This window comes from Podarcis tiliguerta (assembly GCF_965153285.1).
Source record: "Podarcis tiliguerta genome assembly, chromosome: 9".
Lineage (NCBI taxonomy): Eukaryota > Metazoa > Chordata > Lepidosauria > Squamata > Lacertidae > Podarcis > Podarcis tiliguerta.
In genome coordinates, this window is record NC_139542.1 from 17,007,785 (window position 1) to 17,026,423 (window position 18,639).

At 41.9% G+C, this 18,639-nt stretch overlaps 1 protein-coding gene across 4 annotated transcripts in view; it reads left to right on the top strand.

Annotated features, from left to right (window-relative positions):
* CCSER1 (coiled-coil serine rich protein 1) overlaps positions 1 to 18,639 on the top strand; it is a 697,013-nt gene that overhangs the window by 666,217 nt on the left and 12,157 nt on the right. Inside the window, exon 11 of one of the 4 annotated variants that reach the window (XM_083398310.1) lies at positions 3,142 to 3,158. The exons of the other annotated variants lie outside the window; for them this stretch is intronic. Within the exon in view, the coding sequence (XP_083254436.1) occupies positions 3,142 to 3,143 (2 nt within the window). The 3' untranslated portion in view covers positions 3,144 to 3,158. Of the gene's footprint in view, positions 1 to 3,141; positions 3,159 to 18,639 lie in introns of those variants that run through there. 4 annotated transcript variants of the gene reach the window in all.

Genomic DNA, 18,639 nt, shown 5'->3' on the forward strand with positions numbered 1-18,639 from the left:
TAGTCATTACTTCCCCCCAAAGAGTCCTGAGAATTGTAGTTTGCTAAAGGTGCCAGTATCACAGAGCTACAGTTCCCAGCCTCCTTAACATACTACAGTCCCCTGGATTCTCCATGACTGTTAAAGGGGCGTAGGAGTGCTTTAAACGAATGGGGTGTATGTGACCTGTGTCCACAACATCCTTCAGGAAACTCACTCAAGACCTATTGCAGAGTCAAGTCCTGACACCTCCCCTCCCTAATCCTAACAGCTTATTTTCAGATCCCAAACACATTACAGTTAGCACCTCCATTTATTTTATCTGCCATGTCATTAGTTAATGGTGGTGCGCTTGTTTGTCACAAAGTGCAGCGGATTCAATTTCCTCCCTCCGCCCTCTGTCGAGACACAGCCAGGCAGCTTATATCTCTTTTGCAGCTGGTGCTTCAGGTTTCTGAGCAGAACTTTATCTCCCTGTTGCAAGCGAGATCTGTGTTGACAAGAAAGACCACTGCCATTTGTTAGAGTCTCTGCTGTCAGCGCTGACTGAGTATTGCTTTCCTATTCTCCCCTTAAGCAGAAGGATGTGTGTGAGTGAGCATTTGTGTGTTTTAAGTAAACAGCAAAAGAGGTTTTTATAGATATATTTTGGGTAGATGATAGAATTTGTCATTCCCCCAACTCCTTAGTTTTGAAGCAGTCAATCAGCACATTTATCTGTAGACTTTGATATCATTTGCCTTCTGGTTGTTGTTACAGCAGGTATATTCATCAGATGAATATACTTCCTTCGGAATATATGGATTGTGGTTTTTAAAGCTGATCAATGATAGTTTACAAAACCTTCCCCCTCCCAACTCCCATATTTTAATGTTATTTATTATTATGCTTCTATCCTGTCCTTTAATCATCAAAACAACTTTGTGATATAGGTTAGGCTAAGAGATCCTGACTGTCCCAAGGTCACTCAGTGAGCTACATGGGTGAGTGATGATTTGAACCCAGGCCTGCTACGTCCTAATCCAGCACTCTAACCACTACACCACATGGACTCTCCTTGCGGTCATTCTCTTATTTATGGGCTCATTTATCCATTGTTTATATTATATTTCAAGATTAAATATTGTGACTAATGTTTAGTATGAACAACTGACACACTAAGAGTGAGTGTCAGGGGATCAGTATTGTGGGCCACCTGCCAATTCCCACACCCACATCCACACGTAGGTGGTGCTGTGGTCTAAACCACTGAGCCTCTTGGGCTTGCTGATCAGAAGGTCGGTAGTTCGAATCCCCGCGACAGGGTGAGCTCCCGTTGCTCTGTCCCAGCTCCTGCCAACCTAGCAGTTCAAAAGCATGCCAGTGCAAGTAGATAAATAGGTACTGCTGTGGCAGGAAGGTAAACAGCGTTTCTGTGCTCTCTGGTTTCTGTCATGGTGGTCCATTGCGCCAGAAGCGGTTTAGTCCTGCTGGCCACATGACCCGGAAAGCTGTCTGTGGACAAATGCCAGCTCCCTTGGCCTGAAAGCGAGAGGAGCGCCACAACCCCATAGTCACCTTTGACTGGACTTAGTCCAAAGGTTCTTTACCTTACCTTTTTTACACCCAAATAGGGGCCCATAGCCAATCCTTGGAGCCCTCTGGTCCTGCTAATCTGCCTCCTCACTGACAGGAGTGGAACTTGGTCATATACCACCCTGTATGAGGTCATTTGACACCTTCCCATCAGACCTTGCAGTGCCAAAGACGGGCTTTGGGAAAGTGGCTTGAGGGCTCTGACAGGGTCCTAGAGCTCTCCCACCTCCTTCCCAATGCCTGATCAGCACGTGCCCAGCTTGGGGAAGGAGGATGAAGACTTTTTTAAAAACAACAACAACACATTTATCACAAACTCTCCCATCATTGCACTGACGTTGTCTCACCCACCTGTATATACGTCAGCAAAACGTTGCCATTTTTATGGGCAAACAGAAGTTCAGTTTGGAAATAGTTTGAATAAACTTGATTATTTAATCCAAATGATGTCAGACAGAGAAATCCAACCCCCCCGACCAGCAGGGGGGGGGAGGGTGGTTCATAGAATCGTAAGAGTTGGAAGGGACCTCAAGGATCATCTAGTCCTACCCCCTGCAATGCAGGAATCTTTTGCCCAACAAGGGACGTTTGTATGGGTGTAGGTGTCCCTCTGATCAGAACTGCTCAGTGACACCAACAAAGATTCCTGCCTCAACGGTGAGCACAAGTTACTGCTGAAAGTACTATCCCTGCCAACAAATCATTCTATGATTTTACCAGTGTAAAAGTCTTTCAGTGTATCTGCCCCTGTTCTGTGGAACAGGATCCCTGTTGAGATATGACATGTGCTCTCTGTTTGTACTTTCCAGAAATATTTCTGATTCAACAAGCTTTCCCAGGTGGGTTAAAAGGTCTATCTGCCTTAGGTGCTTATTGTTTTCAAACCTATCTCTAGTTGTCCTTTTTTTGACTGTTTCAGAAGCTTATTTTTAGTTGTTATTATGTAAATCACATTTAGACTCATGTGGATGGCGACTTACAAATTAGCATCATGGCCATATGCTAAGGCTTAAAGTCTTCTGGACAGCTCAGTTAAGCTCAGTATCCCAAATGCTGAAGCTGTTCACAAGGCAAGTGGCATGATTTGTAAAGGCAAAAGTTATTAACGACATCTATTATCTTAAAATGTTGATTAAATTGAGCTGATCTCTCCTTCTAAGTGAGGCTTGATGCTTTCTGAACTGAGCTGGCAAATGATTTACACTGCAGTCATATGAACATCTACTCAGGTCTAGAGATGGAAGAACCTGTCCATTTTGCCCAGTTTTTTGTTTCTGCAGTCTTAAACTCAGTTCTTCACATTTTTGCACCAATTGCCATTAGAAAAAAATCCTCTTGGAAACTCAACAGCATTCTAGTGTGAATCTATCCTAATAATCACATATTTGTATGCAATTTTGACAAATATACACATTTTTGCAAGCAATTTCCCCTAATATGATGAATTTGCATGTTATTTTCACTAACATGTGCATTTATATGTACACCTTGTCCAAATATGTGGATTTTTGTGGAAAACTGCACTGCAAATTTGGAGAAATGTTAATTTTTAAGGATGCTGGTGCTGTGGTTCGATTATTGTTTCAGAAAGTATGAATTAGCTGTGCTCATCTTTAAATACAAACTGTACTGAATTCCATCTCCATCCCAAAGATGTGAGTGTCACTGAGTTCAGGGGGTACGTGTGTATGGGGTTACAGCCTTAATCCTATGTGTATGGCTTTCTTTTCATTCAGGCCTATTTAGGGGGAAAGAATCACTATATGATTCTACACTGCAAGAACACTAGTATTAACCATAAACTTATCTCTTTAAAAAACCAAAGACAAAATCATCTGTATAAATATAGCCTAATTTCAGTCAAAGTCAAGGAGGATCTCAGCATCTGAAAGCAGAGGATATAATACATACATCAACTGACCAAGAATAAGGTTTGATATCAGTAGAAAAATAAGTTGCAAATCTTGTTTCCTGGAACGTAAGTGAGGGCACACATTTCAAGGTGTAACTAATCTAAATCCCTTTTACAATAATAGAAAAATAACAGCTACAGCAGTTGTACTCTGGGTGTTGCTAATGGCTATGAAAATTGCCTATTCTTTGAAGATATTTGTCTCGACTGAGAGTGAGATGTGAGCAGGGAAGAGCTATAGATGATTAAAAGAGGAAAATGCTGAAGAGAAGCATGTTAAAAAGAAACGGGGGGGGGGGGGACACACATTATATTATAATGGGAGGATTTGATTCATTAGCGCATGAATCTCTTATGCTCTCTTGGTATTCAGACCAATCATACCTCACAGCTGGCATTTAACACAAGTCATAGCTCTATTTGGTGAACAAAATGTGAAAATAACTTTTCTGAGCTCTTCCCTAACATTTCAGTTCGTGTGGATCATTTATTATTGGCTCCCTTGGTACTCTTGGCTTGGTGGAGAAACAGGCAGTGGAAAGAGTAGATCATTACATTTTATTGTGTAGATTGCGGAGAGCTTCGCCAGCCACCATGAAACAACACATAACAATTATGCAAGCTGAATGGACCATAAATTAGGAACAAAAGCAGTCTCCTCGTGCATGCGCAGCCTTCTAAGTTAAGAAATCAGTTTCAGGTAGAATGTTCTAATCAACGCTGAACACAAGGTGAGAACTTGATTCACCCAAGTGTCCTCCTACTGAAGTCAGTTGGATGGACTTGGGAGTAAGTGAGATAAGCCTCTTTCAGTGGGTGGGATATGTTACACTGCTATTGCATATCAACGTTTTTAGCTTTTATTTTGTTTTAGCTTTGCATTAGTCTTTAAGTTGCTTTACATTTACTTTTCGTAAAACGAGAGAGAGAGAGACTAATACAGCCAATAAATAACAACAGCAACATGGACTGAAGCCCAAATAAACAAGATGAAAGGACTCCAAGTGTTGCCTGATAAGGAAGGAAGGAAGGACATGTCTTGGGACTGGCATCTAATTTAGGAGTTTGATCAAAAAAGATGCTAGTTTCAGCAGTGTGTGTGTGTATTGCAGAGAACGTACACAAGTTGATGAATGTAGACATTCACATGCAAGTGTTGCCAATCCCCAAAAACTTTGAGGAATGTCTTAAAATAGATATGTATTCCTCATGTTCCAGGCACATGCCGTGGAATGCCAGAAACAATACTAAGGTAGGTGTCATCATTCGGGAATGCATCTCTGTGAGTTTTTGAACATTCTCAAATGTTGTCTGGTATTTTTAGTGCTGTCCAAATTTCTGACATATGTGTGCATAACTATACTTCTTTAGGGAATGTGCATCCTGCTTTTAAACTTAAACATTATAAAAGCAATGAACAATAGCACAAGCAAAATAAAAATAAAATGCAACAATAAAATAAATCTAGAACTACAGAAGCAGGTTGTAAAAAACAACAGAAAATGCTTAAACAAAAATGTGAGCAGCCATAAATTTCAAATAAATACACCTCTTAAATAATATATAGAAACAACAACCAAAACTACATATAACTAATGATTAAACAACATGTTTCAGAGTCCAATACTTCAACAAATTATTCATGAAATTCCCTGAAAAACAGCCTTAATCCTAGTGCCCAAAACTCAGCTATGAAAGTGCCTGGTGACCTTCTCTTGGGTATGCTTTCCATAAATGAGGATGTGGGGCTATTCAGAGAATGAGCTCTGATGCCTGATCCAGTTCATTCATACAAGGAGTGAGCCACGTGACTTTGATTACACATGAACAAAGGATAAATTGGAGGAGTTGCCTTTCAGAAATTGCCAGTGGGTCCAGGTGAAGGTTTTGCCTATGGACACTAGGAAACAACTTCACTGAGGGCTCTCTGTGCTGCCTGTCTCTTGCCACCCCTTAGCTCCCCAGAACACCAGCTTACAATGTGCCAGGTCAGAGGGATAGGCACCCATTTAGTACTTTGAGGCCTGGCTGATCTTCCTGGCAAATCATAAAACATGGGTAGGCAAACTAAGGCCCGGGGGCCAGATCTGACTCAATCGCCTTTTAAATCCGGCCCGCGGACGGTCCAGGAATCAGCATGTTTTTGCATGAGTAGAATGTGTCCTTTTATTTAAAATACATCTCAGTGTTATTTGTGGGGCATAGGAATTTGTTCATTTTTTTTCTTTCCAAAATATAGTCCACCCCCTCCCCAAGGTCTGAGGGATAGTGGACCGGCCCCCTGCTGGAAAAAAAATGCTGACCCCTGTCATAGAGCTTTGACAAAAATCAAGGTCTCTTTGAGCATCATCGGGCCAAACTTGGAGAAGATGAACCAGAACGGTTCGAATCCAACTGCTCCACTTGGAAATTGGAAGTTGCTGGTTTGGCAAAGATCCAGTGCCCTAGCCATTTATCAGGACAGCCTACAACCATATCCAAAGTCTGTTTCAGGGGTCTAATCCAGCCCACCGGTCAGTTTAATCCAGCCCCTGGGGTAAAATCCTAAAAAAACCCTCAACAACTTCAACCCTGAAAAACCTGAAAAACCTCAACCCTTAAAAAAGCTCTACAACTTCAATAATAAAAAAAGCTCTTTGGTCGGCCCTCACGGCCCTTCACTTCATCAAATCTGGCCCTCTTTGAAAAAAAGTTTGGACACCACTGCTGTAGAGTGTGTCTCTGTATTCAGCACTTGGTCCAGATTTGAGCAATATAGTCATATCATCTCTAAGACCAAATAATATAATTGATGTTGCAGTATTTATGTGTCTCAATGTAAGATATTGTGGACTCTGAGCCAGGAAACCTCAGGTTTGGGTACAACTGTCACCTGATGGATCTCCCAGTTCATTAATGTAAAGCAGTGAACAGGATATGACCCCACTTTGCACAGCTCCTATGCCCCAAACTGTATACGTCCACAAAAATTAAGGTGATATTTATCCATAATAAATACAAAATAGGAAGTACAAAGCACAAGGGGGCTCTTCAGTAGTTACTTCTAAAAATAGATGGTCTCTATGGCAATATTCCACTATGCCCTTGAAGGTGAAAGCAGTTTTGCTTAGCAGAAGCATTTCAACACAAATGATGGCTCTTTACTAGCTTGATGCAATTGCCATTGTCAAAGCTGTATGCTCTTAAGCACACAGACTAGACAAATGGTCTTTAACACAACAACAACAACTTGCAGTAGACCGTTTAAAATGCATTTAATGTATTCATTACATTAATGGCAGCATGTTTTCAGCTCATGTATTAAGCTAGGTTTTGCTGGAGAGTTAAGTCGCAACTAACTGATTTGCAATTTCAGGAACGTTCTGCTATGAAAAGTAGTTTAGCTTTAGAAAAAGCAAATGTCGATGGACAGACAAAATGGAGAGGCTGCAAACAAGTGCTGCAAACTTCTTTCTAAACCTAAAGCACTGCTGTCCTCATAGTAATGGATTCTTCTCCATTTTCTGACTCAAACAATTCTGGGAAAGGTACAATAATAGGACCTAAAATGTGTCTCTATGCACACCATGGCCTCCAATATATGTTTCAAAGAGCTGGCAAACTCTGTCACAAACCCCTGGAGATGCCACTCATTAGGGCTCCACATCCGACATTTGTGGCTGAGAAGTACATCATTAAACCAGAATTCACGTCTTCCACAATGTTGCTTCCAATGTTCTGGTAAACATCATATGGAACATCTCCCATGCTGCATCACAGAGAGAGGGAATCTGTAGCCTTCCAGCTGTTATTAGATTCCATCATCGTAGCTGATGGTCAGAAATGAAGGGAGCTATAGCCCAACAAGACCACAGGTTCCCCATCCCTGCTATAACACTTACTTAAGAAGGGACAGGTAAGAATTTCTGCCTGCATCTCCTTTTCACTCCCCCTTGTTGCTTAGCAGATGTTTATTTAGAGTTGCAAACCCAGATTAAACATGTAGTTGTGTGACTACCACCTATGTTTGACAGCCCTGGGTCCATCCAAGTGGACTGGGGAAATCCTGGGCTGCATTGAACCATACACAGCAACCCCTGGATTGACCCAAATCAGCCCTATTCAGATTGTGATCTGGGATTTGATCAGAACTGGTGCGCAGCTCTACTGATAATTCCCCTGAGTGAACACTTTATGACTGAAGAATCAACTTCCAGAATTTAGAATGTTTATGAACGTTCCAGGACATGACAGTAGATTAGTCAATGGCTTCTGCAGGGATGCAAAGCAGTTAGGCAGGTAGGCAACATGTGAGAGTTCCCTATAAACATGGAAGATTTTATGTACATCCAGTACACTAAATCGTAATGAATATAAATACAGGAATTTGTTGTGGTTGTAATATCTTTCCCAAACCCTTTGGCTCTAAGCACCAAAGTTTCAATGTTAACAGTACATAAAAGGCTGACTTTGCTATTGCAGGAAACACTATACAGTATCAACCAAAGCTCAAAATGACATTACAGTGCAAGCTTTGACACTTGGGGTATGTTACAAATGGACCAGATCAATTTACTCAATATATTTATATACTAATATATAAATATACTACTACTAATAAACTAGTAATAATAAATATACTAATAACCATGTATGAGGGCCACAAAATGAGTTCATGAAAAGCAAATGGAAACTTGCTTAAGAACTCTCTCCACAGCGCATATGTCCCCAAGGTGCCTTTTTGGAGTTGCTTGCCAGCTAAAAATATGTATTTGCTGCATTAGGGATGCTTGAAGAATTCAATCATTGAAATGCCAATTCAAATGGACCTGATATGCACCTCTTTGACTAATGTGTGGATTAGAACTTAATTATCCACCAACTTTTGCACTTCACAAATGTCCCAGCACAGTTCTCAACTAAAAACAATAATAATCAAAATACCTTTAATACTCTTTGAATTCCACTTTGGTGGAAACATGGGATCAAGTTAGGTGTGTGCAACAGAACTGCCCTTATTCAAATTCTTTAGGCTTCCCACAAAATTCCCCAAGTGATTCACCTGATGGAGAACTCCTAAATTCACATCACATTTCAATTTTGGCAAAATGTCAGTGTCAAGCACCTTTTATCTAAGAAATGCTGGTGCTGAAAAGACTGAAAAAGTAACAAGAGCCAGACATTCAAGAGGTGTAGGAAGACTAGACAGGTTTTATATGGAAAATTGAGAGATTGAAGAAGGCCACTCCATCCCCTACAGGCACTCTCATTGTCTAGGAAATACATTCCATCATTAAAGTGACAAATACCCCATCTGCACTATGCATTTAAAGCAGTATCACACCTGGGAATTGTGGTTTGTTAAGGGTGTGGAGGGGACGCGGGTGGCGCTGTGGGTTAAAGCCTCAGTGCCTAGGGCTTGCCGATCGTAAGGTCGGCGGTTCGAATCCCCACGGCGGGGTGCGCTCCCGCTGTTCGGTCCCAGCGCCTGCCAACCTAGCAGTTCGAAAGCACTCTCGGGTGCAAGTAGATAAATGGGGACCGCTTACTAGCGGGAAGGTAAACGGCGTTTCCGTGTGCGGCTCTGGCTCGCCAGAGCAGCGATGTCACGCTGGCCACGTGACCCGGAAGTGTCTTCGGACAGCGCTGGCCCCCGGCCTCTTTGAGTGAGATGGGCGCACAACCCTAGAGTCTGTCAAGACTGGCCCGTACAGGCAGGGGTACCTTTACCTTTAAGGGTGTGGAGAATTGTTAAGAGATCACCCTTACAGATCTTTAGCTTCCAGAGTGGTTTAACAGTCAATGTCTCTTCCCAGGGAACTGTAGGAACTGTAGTTTTGTAAGGGGAATAGGGGTCTCCTAAGAACTCCCAGCACCCTTAAGCTGTCTTTGGGGGAAGCCGTGACTGTTTACAGTGGTATGATACTGCTTTAACTGTATGGTGCAGATTGTACCTTAAGGCTTAGAGATCAAGGGCACTGAACGTCTATCATCAGAACATCATCATGAGTGTGGGAAAACTTTGTTATTGCTTCAGAAAGAAAACTGATCCATTTTCCGAAGTGAGGGGTAGCTTAGATTGCTGTGCCCAAGTACACATCAAATCAGCTATTTTGTTCATTAGAATAGTTTCCTCCCTGCATAACCTCCCTGCAATATGGAACAAGTTCAACCTTGTCCCCTTCCCCTTTCAATATATATTCTCAATATGTATTCCCAATTACATCACATCTTTTGATAAATGTTCTGAACATTAGTATTGACAGAACAGGTTGTAGATATTTACTAGAACTCACGATAGGGAGAGAGGGGGAATTTATTTACCTTCTGCATTTCTGTGACATCTCTTCCCTGCAGCACTTTGATATCCCAAGAGCTCTTCCTCTCCATTATGAGACATTTTCATATCGGCTGAACACTGTAAGTCTTTGACAGATTAGCAAAGGCAAAAGAAAGTTTCTGAAGTATGTTATGTTTAGAAGGTGACAAACCTGCAGAACAAAGAGTGGCATCCACTGCCAACCCCGGCTGAATCATTACATGCCTCAGCCTTCGGTCCTCCTGAAAGTGTAAAAAGCAATGACTACAGACTTTATTATGCAAAATGCATGCTACACCACTATTCACTCTGAGAATAGAAATGCAGGTTTCCTGTTCTTTGTTATGTTAGCTGACAAAACTGTTAGCATTTCTCCACTTCTCTTTTGCCAATTCCTTCAGTGCTGGGAAAGTTGTACTCCTAATTGTGAGTGTAGGTGAGGTGCTTCACAAAGTCCAGAGCCTTGCGAAGATAAGCCTGTATGCCTGCAGGTGTACTTGTGAGTGCATGTGGCAGGGGGCGAGGAATTGGGACTGTGTTTACTGATCTCCCTACACTATCACTACACCGCAGCCTCCCCCAACGTGCTGCTCATTATATGACTTGGACTACAATTCCCATAATCCACGACCATGTTTTTGACTATAATTCCCATCATCCATTACCATTGCCCACTCCTGGCTCATCAGGACATGAATCCCAATGGGAAAAAGCGATGGGTGGATCAGTCTGTTTAAAGTTGACATGAAATGGAACCAGAATGACCCAACCGTCTTTCCCCACTATAAAACCATTCATGAAGCCAGTGTCCATAACCTAGTCCCATCCATTTTTGTAACACCAGTCATAAGTCAATCCCATCCCATTTCTGTACCAGTCTGTTATTGCTTGTTTATTGCTAGGTTTTTGCAGCATTCTGCCGATAAAAATGAGAATCAAAATGTCCCTCAAAACCTACAGGTTACGAAGTCAGGGGGCATTTCAGTAATTCTGGAGGCGTGACCAGGGGCAAAGTGTTTGCTTGACTTGCCACTGACAGGGTTTGTGTCACCGTGATGTTTGTGCTATTCGTGGACACACCAAAAAAGCTAGGCTTTGGGTTCATATAGTCTGGACTCTGCCCCTTTCCTTGCCTGGGATTCATGTCCTGATGAGCCAGGAGTTGGCAATCTGGAGCAGTTAATGGGAAGACAGAGCTCTGAAGCTGGACTCTGCCTGCCAAGTCTTTACATAGAATTACTGAAGACAGAGAATATCTGAAAACTCGAGAGGTGGTGGGCTTAATCACCACCAACTTCTATGCATTTAATTCTTTCTGCTGCTTGAAGGGGAAATGCTTTGTGGTTTTTCCTGGGAAAGAAGAGGCATGCAACAGCTCCCTAAGGCACCATGTTTCCTGGGAGGTGATTAGGTCAGCAGGCTCTCAGGTCCTCTTGAGGTCAACTTTAATATAGAGAGAAGGAGTGTATGAAAACTATAATCGAGAGAGCTTTTCATCACAGCTTGTATCATGGAAAATTGACCATTACACCAAATAAGGCAACAGGGACATCTCCTTGCTGCAAGCTTTCCTGGAAAAGGTTATTAGGAAATATTGATTAGAAGTAATAATTACAATATGTTGGTCATAATGGCTTGACTAGAGGGAAAATAACTAAACAATTCATCTTTGGATTCCCTTTAAATTATTGTCCAGAAAACAATAGGGAGGTTTTTAATGCTTGATGCTGTATTGTTTTAATATTTGGTTGGAAGCCTCCCAGAGTGGCTGGGGAACCCCAGCCAGATGGGCGGGGTATAAATAATAAATAATAAATTATTATTATTAGAGCAATCTGCTAAAATGAGCTATGGAGTATACATCTCACTATGGTGGATATGTGCTTGCTACCAATACTCTACTCAGGAGTAAGCCCCACTGAGTTGAATGGAACTTACAGGTAGCTGTCTAAGTAAGGCCTCTCTCTCACACACAAATCTGCAGGTGTGTGTAATTCTGTCCTGCTCTCTAAACACAAAAGTGCCAAATGCCCTTAGTCTGCAAAGTTACGAATATATTTCAGAAAAGAAAATGCTTCTTTGTAACAAATTAATTGAGGTCTTTCATTAAACATGAATACACCTTTTGAAAAAAATAACTGCATAGGCACTAATTGCTAAAATGAAGTGCATTACAATGTTGCCTTCCTTGCTTTTTTGAAGTAAAAAAAACCTCTCTTTTTTCATTTTTTTGCCAAGGGATATGGTGACTGTACTCCCTTTACGAAAAAGTTAATTAGAATTAATTCAGAATCTGATTGAAATTATACTGAGGCATTTGTAATTCTTTCAGAATTTTTCGTAAGGGTTGGCCCTGAACATTAAAACCACACTTTTCTTAATGCACAAACTAAACCTTTCCAGTAAGAATAATTGTTTTACATAATCATTTTATATAATAATGTCAGTGGGAATCTCTCCTGCTGTCCTGCCTCATGAAATTGATAAATTCAACTAATAAAGAATCAAAAGACTTGGCTGTGAATTTTCAGAAGAGGTAAGGTGGGGGCTTTGTTGTGAAAGGAGGTTCACAGCTTTTCTCATATAGTGCTGCTTCTTTCTTTTCTTTTCTGTTCCTTTTTCGCAGTGCAATGGTTCTAATCAGCCATGAAGCTCTGTACATGCAGGGGCTCCCTAGTGCTTTTCAACGTCAGAGGATGCTTTAGGTGCCAAAAAAAAAAAGGGGGGGGGGGAGATTACATGTGGCAATCCAGGCTTCATTTAACATATATTCCACAGATCTTAATACTCCGCAGTATAAATACCTAAAATGTCATTTACCTCAAGTAAATATTGCAGAGCAGAGGTTCCCAAACTTTGGTCTGTGGGCCACCAGTGGTCTGCAAACTTCATTTAGGTGGTCCATGTCATATCTGTGGGTGTTTTTTGTCTGAATAGGGGAGATTGCACACCCATCACATTGGATATTCATAGTGATTTGCAGTTGTATTTTTATTGCTTCTTTTATTTCTTATATTGCATTGTTATTTGAATTCTAGTCGCACCTAGACTGCTGGCATAATCATCTACATTGTGTGGCACTAGTGTATGTAGGCGGTTGTGTGCCTTATTTTACAAAGTATTGGGTTGTCTCTATGAACGACTGCCAGAGGTAACTCCTCTAATTCAGAGAAGTGCGGCCTACAGTCAGAGATGATGGAAGTTATAGTCCAACAACATCTGGAAGGCCTCAGGCTTCCCACCTCTGATCCGATTAAAGTAGTCCTTTATTTGTTACTTGGATCAAGCTTGGTTTAAAGAAGAACCATCTCAATGGAGAGTAGAGTCCTTTGAAGCTGCCTATCCACAGTTAGTACCTGCCTAGCAGAATGATAGACACCTGGTCACAGTCTTTCTCACTTTGGGGAGATGTAATTATATTCCAATTTTAGTAATTATTCCTAAATTTGCATCTATACATATAAAGTAGCACATACAAATGTTACCCAGATCTCTGTCCTCTTTTTTTGGTGATGTATTTCCTCTTTTGGGGGGGCAATGTGTAGGCCAACGTGCACATGGAGTCAGCATGGGGCCTTCTGGGTATTTGTAGACTCCAACTCCCAGCAGGCCTAGCCAGTGTGGCCAATGATCAGGGGTGATGGGAATTGCAGTCTGACTAATATTTGGAGGGTACCACACTGGTCCATATTGGTCCATTCCAACACAGGGTTCTTTAGCAGATTCCACCAAGACCTCCTGACATTCGCCAGTGAGGTTATGCAATTCCCCCTCTCTCAGTGTTGTCTTATATCCTAGTAGCCAATTCATTGGCTGCTACCAATGAATGCTTGCCTGCTTCATTTAGATATTGTGACGGTATTGACGGTTGTTGGTCATTTGATTACTGAGAGAAAAGGAGCTGGTAGAGAGGAAGAAATATTAAGCCAATTTCAAATAAAAGGCATGGGGGGGGAGGACAGAAAAGAGAAAAGTCTCGGTGCTGATTGAGCTACTGTGCTGCATGTATATTAATGACATTATCCTTGCACAGTGACACATCCCATAGTACAAGAAGCATTTTGCATCAGTCGTTGTCAGCCAGGTTTTCATTACAGTATTTACGAAAGCACTGCGTATCTTGAGCTGAATACAATTCATATTTTATGTATTCCTTTTTTATGATCGTAGGCACTGGCAATTATTAACATGCGGTGTCTCAGCACAGGAAATAGAAGAGCTCAATGTTGATTTAAAAGAAAGGGCTACTGTGCCATGTTCTCTTATCTGCTTCCGAGCAGATAGAAGGAGCCCAAGCAGTTTAATCTCAGAGCAAAACCAATCCTAGTTTTCCCCTCAGGTGCTGCATGCACAAAAAGGCAATAAAACAGAATAAAATGCTCCCACCCACCGAAACACCCATCCAAATAAATTGATGTCAGTATGAAATGTTCATTACTAATGTGATGCTAAATGAACAGACTATTTCTTTTTACCAGACAGGTGAGGATACAGCATGGAAATAAGAGCAATGCAAACAAAAATATGAGGAAATTATTATGAACTCCTTTACCAGTCTTCCCACTCAATGAAGGAAGTCAGGTGTGGCGCCAGTAGGGGTTGTGGTTGGGGGAGAGGCTGGCACATGCTGCCCCATGTTCCCTCCACATTCACCCATTCCCATTTCTTAATGCCTCTCTGTCTTTCTCAAGATAAGGATTTTCTTCACAGGGAGGTGCAAGGACTGGCAAGTTGGATGGTGAAATGGAAGGAAAGATGTAGGAGATAAGAGAGGCTGTTGACTCACCTGGGAGAGGCTAATCCTGGTGAGTCTGCCATGATGAAGGGTTGGTTGGTTTTGCGTGTTCAGTGAGTGGTTGCATAGTCTCTGGTTCGACTAGCTCCCTGCACCCTTGCAGGCAGCACTGACCCAGGGCACCAGCATAGGTCAGCCAAGGGTGAACACCTGGATAGGCAGAAAGCTGGGAACAGACTATGTTCACCATCCAGATGCCCCCCTGGACTCAGGCACGGGCACAACCCCCTCTCGGGGGTTGACCAAACCATTTGAGTCCCTGAATTCCTTACCCTTCACATAGGGATGGCAAGAGCGTTCTCCCATCCCTATCACCTGAATCAGTGCTTATCCGCAACCTTACAAGTTGTGACGATTTGCTATGCGGCAGGAGAAACCCAAATGGCAACAGCCAATCAGCCAAGTGGGGGAAATTCCTGCTGTGCCCCTGTCCCAAGTACAGACGACACACCATGGCATAGCAAGGTCAATCACAAAATGCCCTAAAAGTAGGGAGAGGTCAGCGGGTGTTCCGAATGCACGAGCTGAAAGAGGAGCTCTGGATCACATGCATGAGTATATATAGGTCCCTTGATCCATTTGGACTGTGCCCCATTGGCCAGATTGAACCCAACATCAAGGGACCTACCAATCGGGTGTTGTGGCTGTCCAATCTTACACACCCACAACACAGGAGGTCGGACTCCAGGTCTCACCTCAACTCGTGCCCTCTTTTAGGGAAGACATGATTTAGCATGTCAGTGGCTGGGGCCAAGTGAACAGCATGTGGAGCCAACTGAAGTAAAATCCTAACTGTCTGCTGTATAACTTCCTCTTCTCTGATATCTCATTATAATGTCTGGCAGAATGTGACTGACCTTTAACAATAGGGCCATGACTGTGACCTCATAATGTAGGTGTCTGTCAAATATAATTTCAGGATTTGTTATTTTTTCATCAGGTACATTCTACTCTCAGTGCGCCCCCTCTTGCTTTCTGGTGAAAATATATTCAGAGATTTAAATGCAGTTAGGTTTAAAGCTTAATGGATATTATAAGGTAAATTGAAAAGAATATTCTATCCAAGATTTGAGGACATTGACTTATTAATAAGACTTTGTAATGAGACAGCTTTGCACTACTTTCTGATTCTACCGGCTGTCTGACTTGGGCGCCTGACATACATTTTGCTAAATCCAGTATTAAAGCTTCAAAACTGTGTTCTTCCATTTCCAAATGAAAGGTGTTAAATGGAGGTTATTTTTCAATTAAGCCATTTCTCGTTCAGAGAAATGTATGACTGGGAGACAGACTAGTAAAATCTCTCTCTCTTTTTTTAAGGGACATCCTTACAATGGCCAGAGCCTGTAGAAAGCAGAATCGAACTCCCTGCTTGTCATCTGATGAGCAATCTAAATTCAGTCTTGTTTTTTGCAGAGATTGGCTGCACCAGTGCTCTCCCCACGGGAAACTCACTTGTGCAGCTGAAACAACCATGACTGAAGTCCCCACCCATCGGTTGATATGTGGAGAGTTCAAACCTGCTTTCTGCAGGGATTGGCTGTATAAGCAGCCACCCACCTTCATCTCTGCTTACCCACAGACACCTAATGATGTCAGGTGTGCAGCAGATGGGCATTATCTGGGTGAAGGCAGATTTGGGGCAGCATGTCTGGTTCTACCACACTGGGTGCTGAACCTAGGGGGTGCTGCAGGGAACTGCAACTATAACATAGTGAATTGAGCGGAACAGAAGGCAAGAGGTGGGGATTTTCACCTCACACAGTGCACTGCTGAAATTTGAAAAACCAAAGTCTGTGTCTAATTTGGGGAAAATGGCCTTGTAGGCAAAATGGAGAGGCAGAACAGGTTAAATGTGCCCCGCAGGCAGAGGCTCCCCACCCCTGTCCTACGAGGTGGTGTCAACTGAGATTATAATCTTTTGTATTGCTAGTGAATGGCCAGCTGGCATTTCCACAAATCACTGGAGATGCATGGGGGGGGGGGTATGGAAATGAATTTTTCTGATTTGGAATCCTCAAGCCCTTGGCCTTAGTTTTCACCTCTTCCCTCGCCACTCAGATATACTTGGCACCAGCAGTGATGGAACAGTTGGAAAGGGCCTTCCATTGTGCTAAATGCTACTGCAGAAGCATGACCCCTGGGAACATTTGATGTTAGTCATACTCAGGAAAGACCCACTGAAAGTAATTTACATGACTAACTTTGGTCCATTCATGTCAGTTGGTTTATTCCGAGTACAACTTTGTCAAGTACAACCAATTGTTTGTTTGTTTTGATAGGTGGTATTTGGCGTGTGTGTGTGTGTTGGCTGCTGATTAATCATTGATATCTGAAAGAAGGCAAGTCATGCTGCCAGTATTATTATTTTGACATTAGATGAGTGTACATATTTTATGCCAATATGCAGGACAGAATGCCTTTCTGTCTCAGCATTCTCCACACTAACTTGGCAGTGGCTTCCCAGAGTTTCCAGATAGGAGCTTTTTCCAGCCCTACATGGGGATTGACAACTGTGCTTCCTTAAGAACCTTTCCCCAACAGATGCCAAAAAATCTAAAGTACTTGCATGCTAAAATAAGTTTTCACATTCAACATGTAAATCTGATTTTTTAAAAATAAAATATTGTGTTCAAAATTTCGGTTGTGAATTGGGAAATTTCAGTAAATTTAAAATATTTTTGAATATTTCTTCCAGTTCTGGTTTCATTTGTGTCTAAAGAGCCTAACTCTGTTAGGCTCATTGTAAGTCGTTGTGAGATAGCTTTAGTCCAGTAAAATGTTTTAGCTTGGGAAATTCATGTTACTTGGTTAAACTTTGCTCATAAAGCATTTGCCGGAGGATGATTAAATGGCCAGATTGTTTTCATTCTTTCTTCAGGGATGTCTTGCTCTCAGTCATTTTGTCATAAAAATTAAGAGCCAAATCAATTAAAAGATAATTAGGGGGTGTTATTTTCCCCTTTCTTGTCATAAGCACACAACTTGCCCTTTTTGTAGGTCTTCTGATTTTACGGTTGTGGAATTGAACATTTGAGCTGAGGGATAGTTCCACTCATTAACATGACAGCTAATGAACAGGTCTTTGCCAGCATATTCCTTTATCTGGATCCCAACAGTTGTTCTCTGTCTGGGATGAGCAGCATGAACATCGGCAGTCCATCAAACCATGTTTAGAAGGGCGAAGGGGGAGAAGGATGTTTTATTTAAAAACACACACACACAAAACACTATACTATGCAGGGGTGAGTATTTCGAGCAAATCTGTTTCTTCTAACACCCCCCCCCCTTTTCAATAATCGGTAGCTTTCTTTCCAACGGTCAGTCTTTGAACTGTTACTAGGAATTTGATTTTGGGGATACAGTCCTTGAAAGTAGGTTAATAATATCATATGAATAAGTGCATTTGGTTATTATCATTTTCTTGAAGTGCTTTTAAATTATAATGGCAAAAACAAAGGGCATGATCCACCTTATTTTTTAGGTCATTATTGATCTTGTTAATCTCACATAAAGGAGACTTACAACTGCTTTAACTTTGGGTGGGTTACACTCATACCCATACCTATGGGGCTGAGTCAATTGTTTAAGACCACCTACTGAGATGTCCAGCTGAGATGCTTAATCCAGAGTGTAGCTCTTAAAGTGGTTTGGTTAGGAGGGAACATCTGAAGATGCCGTCTACTAAGTCAGAACATTTGCACATGTCCTTTGGATGTTTGTACATGTACAAGCATTTGTACATATAGCCTCTGACTCACCAAGGTCTCGGGCAAAATGTATTTGCCAGGTAGTTGTGGTCTACTATCTGTTGCTACCATGGACATGCCCAGGGACTTTCTGCATGCAGAAGCACTCACCCTACTGCTTAAATGTGATGCAATGCAAGGAGGTCAAATTGATAAACAGGGCATTAGAGTTTGTGTCAGTGATGATGATATCAATGAGTTACATTGGGCTATTTTGAGAAAAGTGGCAGATCTGGGCATCACTCTCACAACATTCTGATCATGCCTCTGACTGCTGGTGGATTTTGTAAAAAATATTATTACTGCTTCTCTTGCTTGCCTTTTAAATCCT